The sequence below is a fragment of the Sus scrofa genome, chromosome 13, assembly GCF_054392235.1.
Source record: "Sus scrofa isolate SSC_HxYL_T2T_F1_AM1 chromosome 13, Sscrofa_HxYL_maternal_Yorkshire_Landrace_v2.0, whole genome shotgun sequence".
In the NCBI taxonomy this organism is placed as follows: domain Eukaryota; kingdom Metazoa; phylum Chordata; class Mammalia; order Artiodactyla; family Suidae; genus Sus; species Sus scrofa.
In genome coordinates this window covers 38,224,057-38,239,736 of record NC_139395.1, presented here as the reverse complement: position 1 = coordinate 38,239,736, position 15,680 = coordinate 38,224,057, and the positions used below count along the sequence as shown (strand labels likewise).

General features: G+C 46.6%; 1 protein-coding gene across 2 annotated transcripts in view; it reads left to right on the top strand.

The window, feature by feature from the left end:
• Positions 1 to 15,258, top strand: part of SCN10A (sodium voltage-gated channel alpha subunit 10) — an 86,659-nt gene extending 71,401 nt beyond the window's left edge. For both annotated transcript variants that reach the window (XM_084987746.1, XM_084987747.1), the window contains 7 exons: positions 877 to 999; positions 2,905 to 3,189; positions 3,920 to 3,973; positions 4,785 to 4,926; positions 5,170 to 5,270; positions 10,581 to 10,851; positions 13,542 to 15,258. In XM_084987746.1, the coding sequence (XP_084843872.1) occupies positions 877 to 999; positions 2,905 to 3,189; positions 3,920 to 3,973; positions 4,785 to 4,926; positions 5,170 to 5,270; positions 10,581 to 10,851; positions 13,542 to 14,749 (2,184 nt within the window). In that variant the 3' untranslated portion in view covers positions 14,750 to 15,258. The remainder of the gene's footprint in view (positions 1 to 876; positions 1,000 to 2,904; positions 3,190 to 3,919; positions 3,974 to 4,784; positions 4,927 to 5,169; positions 5,271 to 10,580; positions 10,852 to 13,541) is intronic.
• Positions 15,259 to 15,680: the final 422 nt, after the last annotated feature.

Sequence of the window (15,680 nt, the reverse complement as noted above, 5' to 3'; positions counted from 1 at the left end):
AGCGGAGCCTGAGTTCAGCCCACCAATCAGGGCACAGTTGGAATCTCCCAGGATCAGGTCACAGCCTCTGGCAAGCTCAAGCCAACATACATGGAATCTCCCTGGCACCTTTGAAGTTCCTGGAAGATGTGACCATTTTTCCATGTCAATTTGTGTCCTTTGAGGTCCTTGGTCCAACACTAAAAAAAAGACAAAATTGACCGACCTATAACATGGACTCCCAACTCGGTAATTACATTTCAACTGCCTGTCAAAGTGGGATCTCATGGCCCCATGCCAGTCACTCTTCCTGAGGAGCTGCAGAGCTGTGAGGGTCCTGGGGTTCTCATTTTACAAAGGTGGGAATGCCACCTGAAGTAGCAAGGCACTGATCCAAAGTCCCAAAAAATTATGGTTGAGAGGGAACAAGATTCCACCCTGCCCAGGACTCTTTCCTTTCCACTTTTCTGAGCAAAAACAATTAAGACTCACTTTATATTCCTCAAAATAGACTTTCAGCATAACCCCCATGAAGGATCAGCATCTCTCCAAGTCTCCGAAAGTCGATCAAATTTTCATGGCTGTTGGGGCCTGGCTGGTGTCCTAGAGGAGAAGGGGAAGGGGAACTCCACTGGGAGCTTGACCATCTGCATACCAGGGGGTGGTGATGTGGGAGACTGAAATATTCTTGCCCAAAGCTTCAGATAAATGATTAATGAAATGTTTAATGAAAGAGAAGAAATTGAACTCTTGCTACACCTCTCACTGAAGTTCAGAATAAGGTGGGAGCCACGTCGACAAAGTAAGAGGTGGGAGGGAGTTCCCATCTCTTTCTACCAGGACCAACTTTCTGGAACCCTACCTAGGGTGATGCTCTTTCTCTCTGCCTGCACTCAGATCTCACTGACAAGCCTTATAGCAAAGTTGCTACAGTATTCTGATATGGCATCCATCAAAGCCCTTCGAACCCTCCGTGCCCTGAGGCCACTGCGGGCTCTGTCTCGATTTGAAGGCATGCGGGTAAGACCTATCTCCAAGCTGCTCTGGTCTTTGATATTTGGTACCCTTCTCCCCTTTACACCCTCCATACTGCTGACCCTGAGCTCCAGGCCGCACCCCTGCAGATGGGCTCTGGGTCCCCACTTCCTGTTCTGACGTTGGCAATGTCCCAACTCGCCTGGTCCATCAAGTCCCTCTGTGAGCCCTCTTCCCTTCTCACCTTAACAATCACACCCACCAGGACTCAGACCTCACTCTCTCCTGCTCTTAGAGAGGTGATCCTGTTTCATGGTTTCCTAAGCATCTCTCACCTCAGTCTCCCCACCCTGCCTTTTGTCCTTACTGCCAACACCTCCAGAACATCCTGAGCTTCATGTTTCCATGACAAAGGAGGCTTGCTTCTGGAGTTCACGTTGTGGCAAAGCAGAAACAAATCTGACTAGGAACCAATAGGCTGCGGGTTCAATCCCTGGCCTTGCTCAGTGGGTTAAGGATCCAGCGTTGCCATGAGCTATGGTGTAGGTCACAGACATGGCTTGGATCTGGCATTACTGTGGTTGTGGCATAGGCTGGCAGCTGTAGCTCTGATTTGACCCCTAGCCTGGGAAATTCCATATGCTGCGGGTGTAGCCCTAAAAAGCAAAAAAAAAAAAAAAAAAGGCTTTCTTCTGACACTCCATTTGTGTGTAATGACATCATCAGCTCAATCCTCTCCCACTGTAATGTATCTTCTCCCCAATCCAGCGAAGTCCTCAGGTCCTATGGATTCTCCCCTTTCATCCATCCCTCTCCTCATCCTTTGAGATCAGCTTCACTGTCTTCCTCAGGATGGAATGCTCACAAGCCTGGCCCTAATATTCTGGGACCGCAAGGGCTGCTAATTTCCCCTCCTCCCCTTCCTCCTAATTACAAAATTTCCTGGTACAGAAAGCAAGGTTTGCTTTCTTCCTCTATCATTGCCTCAAAGAAAATATCATATCTTCAAAACAAAAGTAAGATTTTATTTATTTATTTTTATCTTTTTGCCTTTTCTAGGGCTGCACCCGTGGCATATGGAGGTTCCCAGGTTAGGGGTCTAATTGGAGCTGTAGCCACCAGCCTACTCCAGAGCCACAGCAACACGGGATCCGATCCGCGTCTGCAGCCTACACCACAGCTCACAGCAACGCCAGATCCTTAATCCACTGAGCAAGGCAAGGAATTGAACCCGCAACCTCATGGTTCCTAGTCGGACTCGTTAACCACTGAGCCACGACGGGAACTCCACAAAAGTAAGATTTTAAAATTAACTCGTTGGAGTTCCCACTGTGGCACAGAGGGTTAAGGATCCAGAATGTTCTCTGCAGTGGCTCAGGTCACAGCTGCCTCTTGGATTCAGTCCCTGGCCTGGGAACTTCCACATGCCACAGGTACGGGAAAAAAATTAACTTGTACCTTTACAAACACTAGGAGTTTATCACTGAGATACTTTGATCTTTATTTTACTTTATATCCAGGTTGCTGATTTACAAATAAGCAAGTTTGTGAATATGAATTCGGGTGTTCACTGATTCTTGACCAAAGCACACTATAAACTCTTATGTTGTGTGTTGTATTTAGGGAAAATAAAGCAAGGCTTAAGCACAACACACATGCTTACACCCCTAAATGAGCATCTGTGTACGTGTGAATTTGTCTATCTTCTCAATCTGGAGGAGAGATACTGAAACCTACCCTGAGTGAAATTTAGAAAGAAGGTATAAACCTATCTCCAGCTGCCCATGTCTCTGTCTTATGAGTCTGAAATATGGCTCTAGTTAACCCACAACTCTTACTTCAAAGGCCACTGGCTCATGAAGCAGCCTGAGTGAATGTAGAAAGAAGTGGGATTTGGCAAAGAGGGTGAGGAATTTGTGGGGCTCCAGGTCTTTCTGCCTTTCCCTCCAGGTGGTGGTGGATGCCCTGGTGGGCGCCATCCCGTCCATCATGAACGTCCTCCTTGTCTGCCTCATCTTCTGGCTCATCTTCAGCATCATGGGCGTGAACTTCTTTGCAGGAAAATTTCAGAAATGCATCAACAACACAACTGAAGGCTTTCTTCTTGTGCCTTGGACTACCGTGAATAACATATCTGACTGTGAACGTCAAAACTACACTGGAAGCTTATTTTGGGTCAATGTGAAGGTCAACTTTGATAATGTTGCAATGGGTTACCTTGCACTTCTGCAGGTGGTGAGTCCTGAAATCAACCACGTTTCTTCCTTTGGCTGCTCGATAACATGGGGGGTCTGCAGTCTCCCAGAAGATGCTACATGGAGATTTTGCAAGGGGTAGCACTCTGTAAACTGAGCTTATTCCCCATTCCTACAGACTACACGGTGAGGCTGGAAGGTCCTACTGATGAGTGTGGTCTCACAGTGGTGCAATTAGACCAATGTGTGCTAAAAGAATAGAATTAAGGGGTCCCACCTGTCATGGGACTATATCAGGTGATGACTTAGAATTCACTGCTTGTAGAAAATAGACATGGTATAGCCATATATTCAGTCTTCTACTGCAAATCACCTCCTAGAGGGTAGTAAACTATGTTCCAGGTGTAATATAATGATCAATAATGCTTGTGATGATGACAGTCAATAACATTCATACTTCCAGGCATACAATCATTCATGCACCCCTTGCCTTCATCCACGTGTTCATTCCATGTTGATGCAATTGCTTATATACATTTTGTCATGCAGTTACCCACAACTTCCTCCATTCCATCATTTGCTCGTGCATTCGTTCAAAAACTAGTGCCTGAGTAGCTACGGTGTGCCAGGCACTGAAATCAGAGGCATGTCAGAACTGGCTCCAGGCGGCCCAATGCTCTATGAGAAAAACGGATAAATAAGTGAATCAAAACAGAGGCCAGTGTAGATGGATGCGCAGACACTGAGTGGCCACTGCTCCTTGTTTCTAGGCAACCTTTAAAGGCTGGATGGACATCATGTATGCAGCTGTCGATTCCCGGGAGGTGAGTCTTAGCCTGCGGTGCCTACCGCCTCCCACTCTGTGCATCCCTCCCACATTAGTCTATTTGAAATGGAGTGAAGGTGGCCTTGGTGCTGGGAGAGGCAGTCACCCAGCAGCCTTCCACTGTCCTTCCCTGGAGCAGTGGCAGCTGGTTCTCCGATAGATGTTTAACCTGACCTAGTCTTCTAGACTTCTCAAGTTCTTTTTCCACTTACCATTAAGGAAATTATCAGGAAACCTCTGAAGAACTGTGTGTGAGGGCAATCCCTGGGCAAAGGCAAGGGCGAGGGCAGTGGCTGGAACAATGTAATTTCAGGCACCATCATGGCAGCCAAGTGGAGGAGATGGGTACTGTTGGGGAGAGACCCTTTCCCACTGGGGCAGACATTACTGATGCCCTGCCCCACATGCCCTCAGCCCACGTGAGTTTTCTGATTCTGAGATTTACCTTTCCTTGGGGCCTCAGAGCTTGCTCAGTAACCCCTCCCCCCAAGGGTGGAGGACTGTACGTCTGCAGGGGCAAACCTCAGAGATAAGCTTTAGGGGTCTGTAGATAAATGTTCTCGCTTCCTTCCTTTGGAGGCACAATTTTGAGGTGTGTTCTATGGTCCTTAGAGGATGGAGTGCCAGTTGCCCATGTGATGGCACTGCCTTTATCCTGTTCTTGTCTCCCCACCCCTCCCTCACTCCTGCTTCCTGGGATCACCTACTACATAAGCCACCTGCACCCAGATCCTTGTCTCAGGGTTCTGTGGAGGTGAACACAAGCTCAGACACCCCATCCTACCATGCCCCTCCTTGTTTGCTCACAGGTGAACATGCAGCCCAAGTGGGAGGACAATGTGTACATGTACATGTACTTCGTCATCTTCATCATTTTCGGTGGCTTCTTCACACTCAATCTCTTCGTTGGAGTCATAATTGACAACTTCAACCAGCAGAAAAAAAAGATAAGTGGGGCTGAAGTGTTTCTGTGGTAGGGCAAATCTTAGACTTCCCACTCCCAGCCTCGTGACTGAAGCCACCGCTAAGCACAGTCCTCTTGCCTGACTAGGAGCCCAATCTTGGCCTTTGGTACCAACACTGACCTTTGCCCCCTGATGGCAGCCTTCACCCCTGTTTGAGGTCTGAAGGAGTGATGGCTGCCCTCAGGGAGCAATGACAGTTGTGCGTGTTTCCCTGTCTCTCTGCACTTAGGGGGCCAGGACATCTTCATGACAGAGGAGCAGAAGAAGTACTACAATGCCATGAAGAAGCTGGGCTCCAAGAAACCCCAGAAGCCTATCCCACGGCCTCTGGTGAGCTCCAGAGCTCTCCTCTGGCAGAGCGTGTCTTAAAAATCCAACCCAACAGCCCATACCTGTGCCAGTAGGAGTCTGGCTAGTGCTCTTAGTGGAGGAGAGTTTGGGGATGATATAATGAGGGTTCCCAGGCCCAAGGAAGAAAAGTCTGCAAGCAGCAACTCTGGTCTTCTGGAGTGAAATATCTCCTACTGTATAGGGAAGTACTGAGTTGCACAACTGGCTGAGTGGTATAGCACAGGACTGGGAGAAGATTAGGCTAAATAATAGTAAGGATGGTTAGAACCCCACAATGAAAAAATTTGTGGTTACACATCATGATATAGGTTGCAATGGATTGCCAGCTTCACCCCACATTCCACCCCATGTGGACAGGTAGGCAGAGAGGAAATGGCCAAACCCAGCCCTCTTAGGATTGTGGACCCAGTCATGGTTGTGGTCAGGTGATGTAATAGGAACCAAAAATTATCCCACTCTAGTGATTAAGGACTGACTGACCCTTAAAGCCATGCTCCCCTTTGATTCCTTTATTCACAAAGAACCATAGCACAACCCCATTTGTCCTTCCCTACGTAAAGCCTAAGGACCTTCAACAAAGATACAGGCCTTTCCCTAAATGAACGGGGGAGACATACATTCTATTGGCCAAAGCATTAGGATTTCTAAATCAAGGCATGGGGTTTGCATAAACTAAAACTAAAAACTTAATGAGCACAAAATCTTGAAAACATTCACAGGAGGGGGAAAATGCTATGACCTTTCACACACTTTACTTGGAAACAGTGGTCACAAATTTATTACTATTCTCAGCTCTGATAAGACGTGTTACAAATGGGGACTGATGGAATGTGCAGACCTCTGAAGAAGCAGAGGTTTCCTTCCAAATCCCCCACAAACTCAAGGTAACTGGGTTGAGTTAGCCTGAAGGGAGAGTCCCTGAGGCTCTGGGATATCCCTCCAGTGTGCAGTGGACAGGAGCAGATTCAGAACCAGAAGATGTAGGTGAAAGGTTGGCCCAGCCACTCAGAGCCAAGGAGGGGTTATGGAAGGAGGGTCCTAAGACCTAAGAAACAAGCAGCTAAGTCCCTGCTGGCTTTTACTGGTAGCTGGACTAGTATTGAATCCACATTTGGACCAGACACCAAGGAGTGCTATGCTAGGTACAACCCTTGGCAAAATCATGACAGTTTTTGTACCTTTCCCTTCACACTTGCTCAATCTCTATAACATCTCAGCTTCTCCCCCCTCATCAGCCAATCCCATAGGCAACCATAGCTTCCTCCTCTCCAGGAGGCTGATTTCCTTGGATAGGGTGAGCTGCATTTCCAAAAGGGACCCTAGGAAAGGATACCATCTGTTTTTTGTTTGTTTGCTTTTTAGGGCCACACCTGCGGCATATGGAGGTTCCCAGGCTAGGGGTCAAATCGAAGATACATTTGCTGGCCTACACCACTGCTGTGGCAAAGCAGTATCTGAGCCATGTCTGTGACCACACACAATAGCTCACGGCAATGCCAGATCCTTAACCCACTGAGTGAGGCCAGGGATCAAACCCACAACCTCATGGTTCCTAGTCGGATTCGTTTCCGCTGTGCCACCATGGGAACTCCGGAAAGGACACTATCTTAATACAAAGGTAGGAACTGAATGTTGAAATTCCAGGCTCTGAAATAGGAATGGAAGTCAGTGGTTGGGCAGGAAGACCTACAACAACATCATTATGATTCCTAATTAAGCCCTAACCAAGGTCCTTCAAGATTGGCACTGGAGGAGGTCTTTCACATGGATAAGGGAAATGAGACCTCATAGCCCGGCTGTGTTCCTGAGATTAGCCATCTTTTTGGATGGGAGTGGGTCTATTATTAATTAACTATCAGCATTGTACTGGCTTTAGTGGGAGAACATGCCTCTCTCCTTAATATTCTGGTCCAAGCATGGCAAACATTCTTTCCTTTGTTCCTCTCTGCATAGCTGAGGCAAGGCTGGAACATTTAAACAAGACTTTGAGGCTTAGGGATGCCAAAAGGGAAACTAGCAGGACAGGGTCCAAGCAGCAACTACATCTGGCTGCTCTCCAGGGCCCACAAGCCTTGGCCCGTCCTAGCTCCTGGCTAGCATCCATGTGGCAGGCAGCATCTTGGCACCCACCACCCAGTAGGACAAGGCTGATCATCTGCCCTCCACAAAGTCCAGAGCCAAGAAAGACACCCAAGTGAAAAAAGAAATTCCCACTCGCACCTAAGACTCACCTTCCCAGATCCAGCCTCCTTTTCAACAAATTACTGGTGCTGGAATGCCCATCTTCCCTGAGGGAGTCCTACAGGTTTATCTGGTTAGATAAGCTGAGCACTGGCACAGGACTCTGCTCCAAAGGTGCATAGGTGCCAGTTCATGGCAAGGGCAGCCTTGGATGGCATAGGGACCACCAACACATGTGTATACACATTACTTCTTGCCGCAGGTGAAGCCCAAATTCTAAATCTTATGCTTCATCCACAGCAAAGACTAAGTCTTCCACAAGACTGGTAAGTTTTATGCTATAACATTGTCTACTATAGAAATCACTAAAAGCAGGTTTCACATAATCCACTTTATAGGAAAATTATGGGCTCCAGAATATTACATCATCAGTCACCCACTTCATCATCTCTGAGAGCACTGAGGGATGCAAAGAAGTGATCCCTGCCCACAGGCTAAGCCAAGAGTGGCCAGCAAGCTGCTCCATTCCCCAGTAGCTGAATATCCAGGGCAAATTAGGAGCTTGCTCTGTTTAATTAGAAATCATATGGCCATGAATGCGACTCTGTTTTTTTCATCATTTTCAATGAGGGAATGAAAGCTATTAGTGGCTCAGCAGTCCCTCCCCCATTCCAGAAAAGACATGAGCCAGCAGTTATGCCTGGAGCCAGGCCCACTTGGGTCTGATTCTTTGCTCTAACCCTGCAGGGTAGCAAACCATCCCCACCATGAATCAGAAAGTAGGAACCAGCTTCTGTCACAGCCCTTCTCCCTCTGCCTGCTTTGCAGCTCCTGGGAGCATCCTGGTGAGATTCATAACAGGTTCCTCTCTCCCTCACAGCCCCTCATGCAGAGCACTGCACATAGTACATGTTCAAGAAGCCTTTTGTACAGAATTATATTTAATCCACCTAGTGGAGTGGCTTTATAATTTTATTTGAGGTGTGGGTAATCCAGAGCTATCCATTCTGTCATCCATTCATTCATCTGCCTATTGAGTATCTATTGCATGCCAGGTACTATGCAGTAATGAGTAAGATGGACAAAGTTCCTGCCTTCACAGAGATGATAGTCCAATGACACAGGAAAACAATTCAAAAAAATCACACACATATTAATTCACAGGCTGGAGAGATTGCCAAGGGAGAAAGAACAGGGTGAAGAGCAAAGGAATCCTAGGGCTGAGTCTTGAGGAGCTCTTTACATGTAAAGGTTGAGTAAAGAAAACTCAAAAAAGAGCAACAAGAAAGGATAGAAAAGAGCCAGGGAAGTTAGGCTTAATGGCAATCAAGAAAGGAGCGTTTCCAGATGGAGGGGGTGGTGAGCAGTGCCAAACAAGTGTCCTGGGATTTTGCATCATGGGGGTTACGAGTGATCTTAACAAGAACCACATCAGTGTCAGGACAAGGACAAAAGCTCTGTTGGAGTAGGTTTAGGAATGAATGGGAAACAGTGATTACAAAACTCTTTCAAGAAATTTAACTGTGAAAGTGGGGAGAGAAGTAGGGTGGGAGCTGGAGGGAAATGGGAGGTTTAGGAAGATTTTTCTTTAAGTTAGGAAAAACTAGATCATTAGAGATTTAGCAAAGGAACCAAGAGAAAATAGCTAAGAGTAGCCAAGTGTGGTGAGGAGCCTCACTCATCAGTAATGAAGCAGAGGGACCAGGAAGTTGATGAGTGGCAGCAATGAAGAGGAGATGAAAGTGAGCTAACTCAATGACGCAGATGTGAGAGGAAAAAGGGTTTCACAAGACACAAGCAAAGGTCTGGGGGTGACAATGAGGAACAAGAGAGACCTCAGGCATACCCCCAGCCATGGGGTCTGTGGGGTGAGGAGAATGATCGATCAGCCTTTGAGCAGGAGGAGAGGTTTGCAGATCAAGGCAGGTAAGTTCCACAGAGCTCAGAAGTGGCCAAGAGAAGGTGGGGGTGGAGGATGAGGCTGGAATCGAGAATTCACAGGGCAGTAAGATGTTAACAGCACAGGAGAGACTAGAGGGCCATACGGAAAAAATTTTAAACACCGTAAAAACTGGAGTTCTTGTTGTTCCTCAGCAGTAACAAACCCGGCTAGTATCCATGAGGATGTGGGTTCAATCCCTGGCCTTGCTCAGTGGGTTAAGTATCTGGCAATGCCATGAGCTATGGTGTAGGCTGTGGACATGGCTCAGATGCCCTATTGCTGTTGCTGTGGCATAGGTTGGCAGCTGCAGCTCCGATTTGACCCCTAACCTGGGAACCTCCATATGCTGCGAATGTGGCCCTAAACAGACAAAAAATGAAAAAATTTTTTAAAATTAATAAGCACCCTAAAAATAGCTCCCCCAAAAAATGGTCTCTTGGTTGTTGGGGCTGCTCTGCTTCCCTCTGAGAATGCAAACGACCTAGACCTGACACCATGCCTTACTTAGGTATCTGCACAGCCCTAGCAGTAAAAAGAACATTTATAGGAATAAGTTGTACAGCTACACTTGAATTTACCCTCAAGTAAGTAATTTTTCAAGCAGTTCTTGAACTCTTGCTCTATGCAGGGTACTACAGGAACACAGTTAAATAAGACTTGGCCCCATCCTCAAAGAGCTCATTGACTAGTACAAAAAAAAAAAAAAGTGTACCCAAAACACTAGAATTCAGGACTGACCCTAATGGCTGTGGGAGCCCAAAGAAGGGATGGAGCCATGTGGTATAATGTGATAAAGGAAGTCTCCTTGGAGGAAGTGGGGCTTAGAAGGGATGGATCATGCAAGGCCATTGAGATTTAGATGGCCAAGAGAAGGGACTGGAAGGGCATTGCAAGTTGAGGGAAGAGCATGGACAAGGACAAAATGCCTGGTGACTTCATGGAGCCAGGAGAAGCAATGAGAACTTCAACTGAGGCAATGAGGTAGAATCAACTAAGAGCGAGATTTTAAAAGCAATAACGACAGGACTCAGCTTCTGTTTAGATGTGGAGTGTGAGGGAGACAAAAGAGACAGACTTTCAAAACTTGTCTGTGAAGAACATAGCCTCTCTAGATGCTTAGTTTACGCTGGCGTGAAGGCCTGACGTACCCTCTCTTGTTTTCTCAGAACAAGTACCAGGGCTTTGTCTTTGATATCGTGACCAAGAAAACTTTCGACATTATCATCATGGTCCTCATCTGCCTCAACATGATCACCATGATGGTGGAGACTGATGAGCAGAGCGAAGAAAAGACAAAAATCCTGAACAAAATCAACCAGTTCTTTGTGGCTGTCTTCACGGGCGAGTGTGTCACAAAGATGTTTGCTTTGAGGCATTACTACTTCATCAATGGCTGGAATGTGTTTGACTTCATTGTCGTCGTCCTCTCTGTTTTGAGTAAGTGGACATCACGTGTGGTGGGGACACCCAGGCTCTGCTTGGGGTTGTTTTGGCCGCTCTTTCAAAACCTAGGGGACAACTGACAAACATTTAAAAACCTACATTATGTGTTGTAGGAGCTCAGTATTTGCTGCTTTGTAAGAGCAGTGGCTTTAAAAGGCCCCTGGCCTCTCAGTGAAATGCAGAGGCTCCACTGGCCTTTTCCCTGCTGCCATGAAATGTATTCAGGCACCTACTGTGTGCAGAGACATTGCCAAAATTCAGGGGGCTGACAGGGAATAATCACTCACCAGAGAACCTAAGAGGATGGCGTTTCTGGTGGGTCTTATCTTTATGGCCTTCAAAACAGAGTGGGTGGTATGGTGTGAGGTGAGTCATAATATACTTTCTGGAAAAGGAGGTGGTTGCCAGAAGAGTGAGGAAAGACTAGAAGGAGATTGTTCAAAGGAGATTCTTAAGTCAAGGGTCTGGAATTAAATCTCTGTGTAACTGTCCACTTAGGGAATATGAGTGATAGAAAAGTCAAGGGGCCAATTCCAAGAGATCAGTGCTGTTATGACCTAGTCTGGGTGCTGTTGAATGACGAGCTCAGTATGTGGGGGCTAACAGTGTTCAGAGAAAAACGAATGGATTTCAGAGGCTAAAGAGGGGAATGGAGCACCCACTGTAATTGAGTGCTTGCTGAGTTCTGAGCACTGGGCTGGCCTCCATGGAGCTTCACAGCAGCCCTGTAAGAGTGTGATTATACTCATTTTATACATTTAATATTGATTGCACCTCAGAGATTAAGAAAGTTATGCAAAGTCATAGAGTTTGTAAATGGTGGAACTGATTTTAGACCAGGCTAATGTCCTTTTTCATAAACAACCTCCCACAAACAACCAAGAGATTGTCCCTGGCCTTTGTGTGGTTTAGCCAAAGTTTGGCCCTATAAAGGCCAAATCCCAGCACACCAGCTTTACTTTGCATTATAAATATATCCTGACCTGCTTACTTTTCATGTCAGGGCATAGCCATAGATTTAATTTTCCATCGATTTATCCTCAAGAGTTAATAGCATCTAAATACAACTTGGCATCATTTAATCAATCCCCCTATCCTGGTGCTGAAACACAGCCTTGGGTTGAGTTTGGGGATTTTAATTTTATTTTTGATTTTTGTTTTGTTTTATTTTTCTATTGCTCCCAAGGTTTTTTTGGTGGGAAGTCTGTTTTGTTTTGTTTGTTTGCCCTCCAAACTGAGAAACTCTAAAGGCCATTTTTGATTTTATGTTAGGGAAGGAAGCTTGCTTATGTGACTTCCAATATCAGTCCTGTAGCAATAAAATATACTCAAAGTACTCCATTCTATCATGGGGATTCCTTAACTACAAGTTCCTATGACCTATATAGCAACACCCTTCACTGTCAGAAATTACTCATAGAGCAAGCTTGAAAACACTGCAAGAACCCACCAGCCATGCTTCTGCCCGCCTTCTCTCTCCGCCTTTCTTCCTTCCCACCAGTGAAACGTGTACTATCTCAGTACAAGTGTGAAGAGGTAGACCAGTTGGCTGATAGAATTTCACTTGATTATATAGACATATAATGTGTCTCACACTATGGGAAAATGCCCCAGCTAAACTGGACTTTAAGAGAGGGGCTGTAGTAAAGATTTCATAATATAAAATTATAATTATTGATCAATTCTCCCTTTTCCTTCCAACACAGTATTATAACCACCCATATTCACATGACAAAAGACAAGTAAGGGAAAAGGGTCAAGGGCACCCTGGCTGAGAGAGAGCTTCTGACCATACCCCCTGTCGTTTGTCCCGAGTATTTGTGGATCCTGTCGGACCTGGAAGCTTCGCCTAATTTTTGGTGGTCTTAACAGGCCTCTGCAGATCCCCAAGACCAAGCTTCATAGATCTTCAAGTTAGATATCACATAGGGAGACATATACAGTCTTATTCATGGTTGGGGTTGAGGAGCTATAATTGACCCTAAAAAATCCCATCTCTAGGCCCCAAGACAGAGTTCAAACACAGCTGGAAATGAAAGAAACAAATAAACGCCATTAAGCAGACAGCTGGTCACTTAAAGCCATTCTGCTTTAGCTGTCAGCCTGTTGCCCAACTCCTCAGGCCCCTTATAATTAATACTAGGCTCTGTACAATTATCCATGGGACCATGTGCCAGGAACTGAGTCAATCTTCGCAGTGGGAGATATGGAGATGTATCACAGGGGGTCTGGGCCCTCACAGAACATAGGACCAGAGTGGAAGAAAAGGCATGGCCCAAAGGCTGAATTCTCAGGAAACAGCCAGATCTGTGTCACAGACAGAAACATAGGACTGTGTGTGTGTGTGTGTGTGTGTGTGCCAAGTAGGGTGCAATCACTTCCAGCTGAACTAGGCTGCAGAAGGTAGGATTTTGACCATGGAGGTTGACTAAGAAGATGTACAGATGGAGGGAAAGATAAGAACACAGTAGGAAGAATGAGACTTACTTCAGGGAGAAAGGATTTATGCAATGGACACTTACTGAGCCCCTACTTTATGCCAACCACTATGCCAGGCACAGAGTCCTTGAATACGGATGCTCACATGGAGATCCATATGGGGCAGAGATGATGAGGTGCAATGACAGCCTGTCAGGGCTTGTGATTAGAAGTACTAATTAGATCACTTCCCCTCACTTTTAAAGGCCTGGTGTTTGCTGAAATTCTTACATCACTTGGAGTTTTCTTCTCCCCAACACTCCTCCGAGTCATCCGCCTGGCCCGAATCGGCCGCATCCTCAGGCTGATCCGCGGGGCCAAGGGCATCCGCACACTGCTCTTTGCCCTCATGATGTCCCTGCCCGCCCTCTTCAACATCGGGCTGCTGCTCTTCCTCGTCATGTTCATCTACTCCATCTTCGGCATGGCCAACTTCGCCTACGTCAAGTGGGAGGCTGGCATCGACGACATGTTCAACTTCCAGACCTTCGCCAACAGCATGCTGTGCCTCTTCCAGATCACCACGTCGGCGGGCTGGGACGGCCTCCTGAGCCCCATCCTCAACACGGGGCCGCCCTACTGCGACCCTCACCTGCCCAACAGCAGCAGTACCAGAGGGGACTGTGGAAACCCACTGGTGGGCATCCTCTTCTTCACCACCTACATCATCATCTCCTTCCTCATCGTGGTCAACATGTACATCGCAGTGATTCTGGAAAACTTCAATGTGGCCACAGAGGAGAGCACGGAGCCCCTGAGTGAGGACGACTTTGACATGTTCTATGAGACTTGGGAGAAGTTTGACCCCGAGGCCACCCAGTTCATTACCTTCTCTGCCCTCTCAGACTTTGCAGACACCCTCACTGGCCCCCTGAGAATCCCCAAACCGAATCGGAATATATTAATCCAGATGGACCTGCCCTTGGTCCCTGGAGATAAGATCCACTGTTTGGACATCCTGTTTGCCTTCACCAAGAATGTTTTGGGAGAATCTGGGGAGTTGGATTCTCTGAAGGCAAATATGGAGGAGAAATTCATGGCAACTAATCTTTCAAAAGCGTCTTATGAACCAATAGCAACTACCCTCCGGTGGAAGCAAGAAGACATTTCAGCCACTGTCATCCAAAAGGCCTATCGGAGCTATGTGCTCCAACGCTCCATGACAATCTCCAGTCCCTCAGGTGTGCCCAGGGCTGAGGAAGAGGCCGTACCAGTGCCAGATGAGGGCTTTGTTACATTCATGGCAAATGAAAACCACATGCTCCCAGACAAATCTGAAACGGCCTCTGCCACATCTTTCCCACCATCCTACGACAGCGTCACTAGAGGCCTCAGTGATCAAGTCAACTTAAGCACATCAAGTTCAATGCAACATGAAAATGAGGCTGCCAATAAGGAAGCCCCTGGACCCTAATGAGGACACTCCAGCATGGGCATGTCCAGTTCTGATATGTCCTCCTGCTCCGTGACGACTTACCACCACCACCTCACCAATGCATGCCACTGGTCACACTGTCAGGACTAGGCAAGGAATGCAGTTGGTGTGCACCTTTGGAGAAGCCAAAGAGGCCAAGGGCATCTCCACTGTGACTTCCCTTTTAAATTTCAATATCAGATGATGGGTTCCCTTACTTTCCAGGAAATATCCCTAGTCCTTTTATTTTGATGGTGACCAGAGCTTGTATTTACCAACACAAACATCTCAGGACCAGAACTTCCAAAGATACATGGTATGAATGTTGCTGAAGATCCAAGGTTGTCCTTCATGAAACAGCACATAGAGATTGGAAGTGTTATTTAGGATTTTGCATGGCTGCATGTTGAGAGATGACAATTGCTCTGGCCCAGGGTAGCACCTGTGGTATATGTCATGAAAAGCCTTTGAGATATCTATTAAAATTAATATTTTAAATATATGTCAAAGCCAGTGTTATATCTTAAGGCATCATTTTTTAAAAGTGTCATAAATCAATTCTTCACTTTCACAGTTCCTGATGTTTTGCAGTTTGTGCTTAAGGCTGGGTGGGCAAGAAGCAGCACTGGCCTGGGAGCTTGTTCTAATCCAAACTCTTCCAATGCTCACCTGGCTGACCTGGGCCAAACTCTTTCCCCTCTGATCCTCTTTCCCCACAGTGGCCAGGGGCAGAATGGATTCTCTCTGCAGCCCTTGCATTTCCTGTTGTAGAATACAATGGTGCCCATTCCCAATTTAGATGACAAAAACACTCTTCTGAAGTGGCAACAGCCAGACCTTTAAGCTGTGTAGACAAAAGACAGTTTTTGAATATAATCCAGAGCCTGTTTCACATCTTACAGGAAAGTTTACATATTCCCCTCGGGCCAGG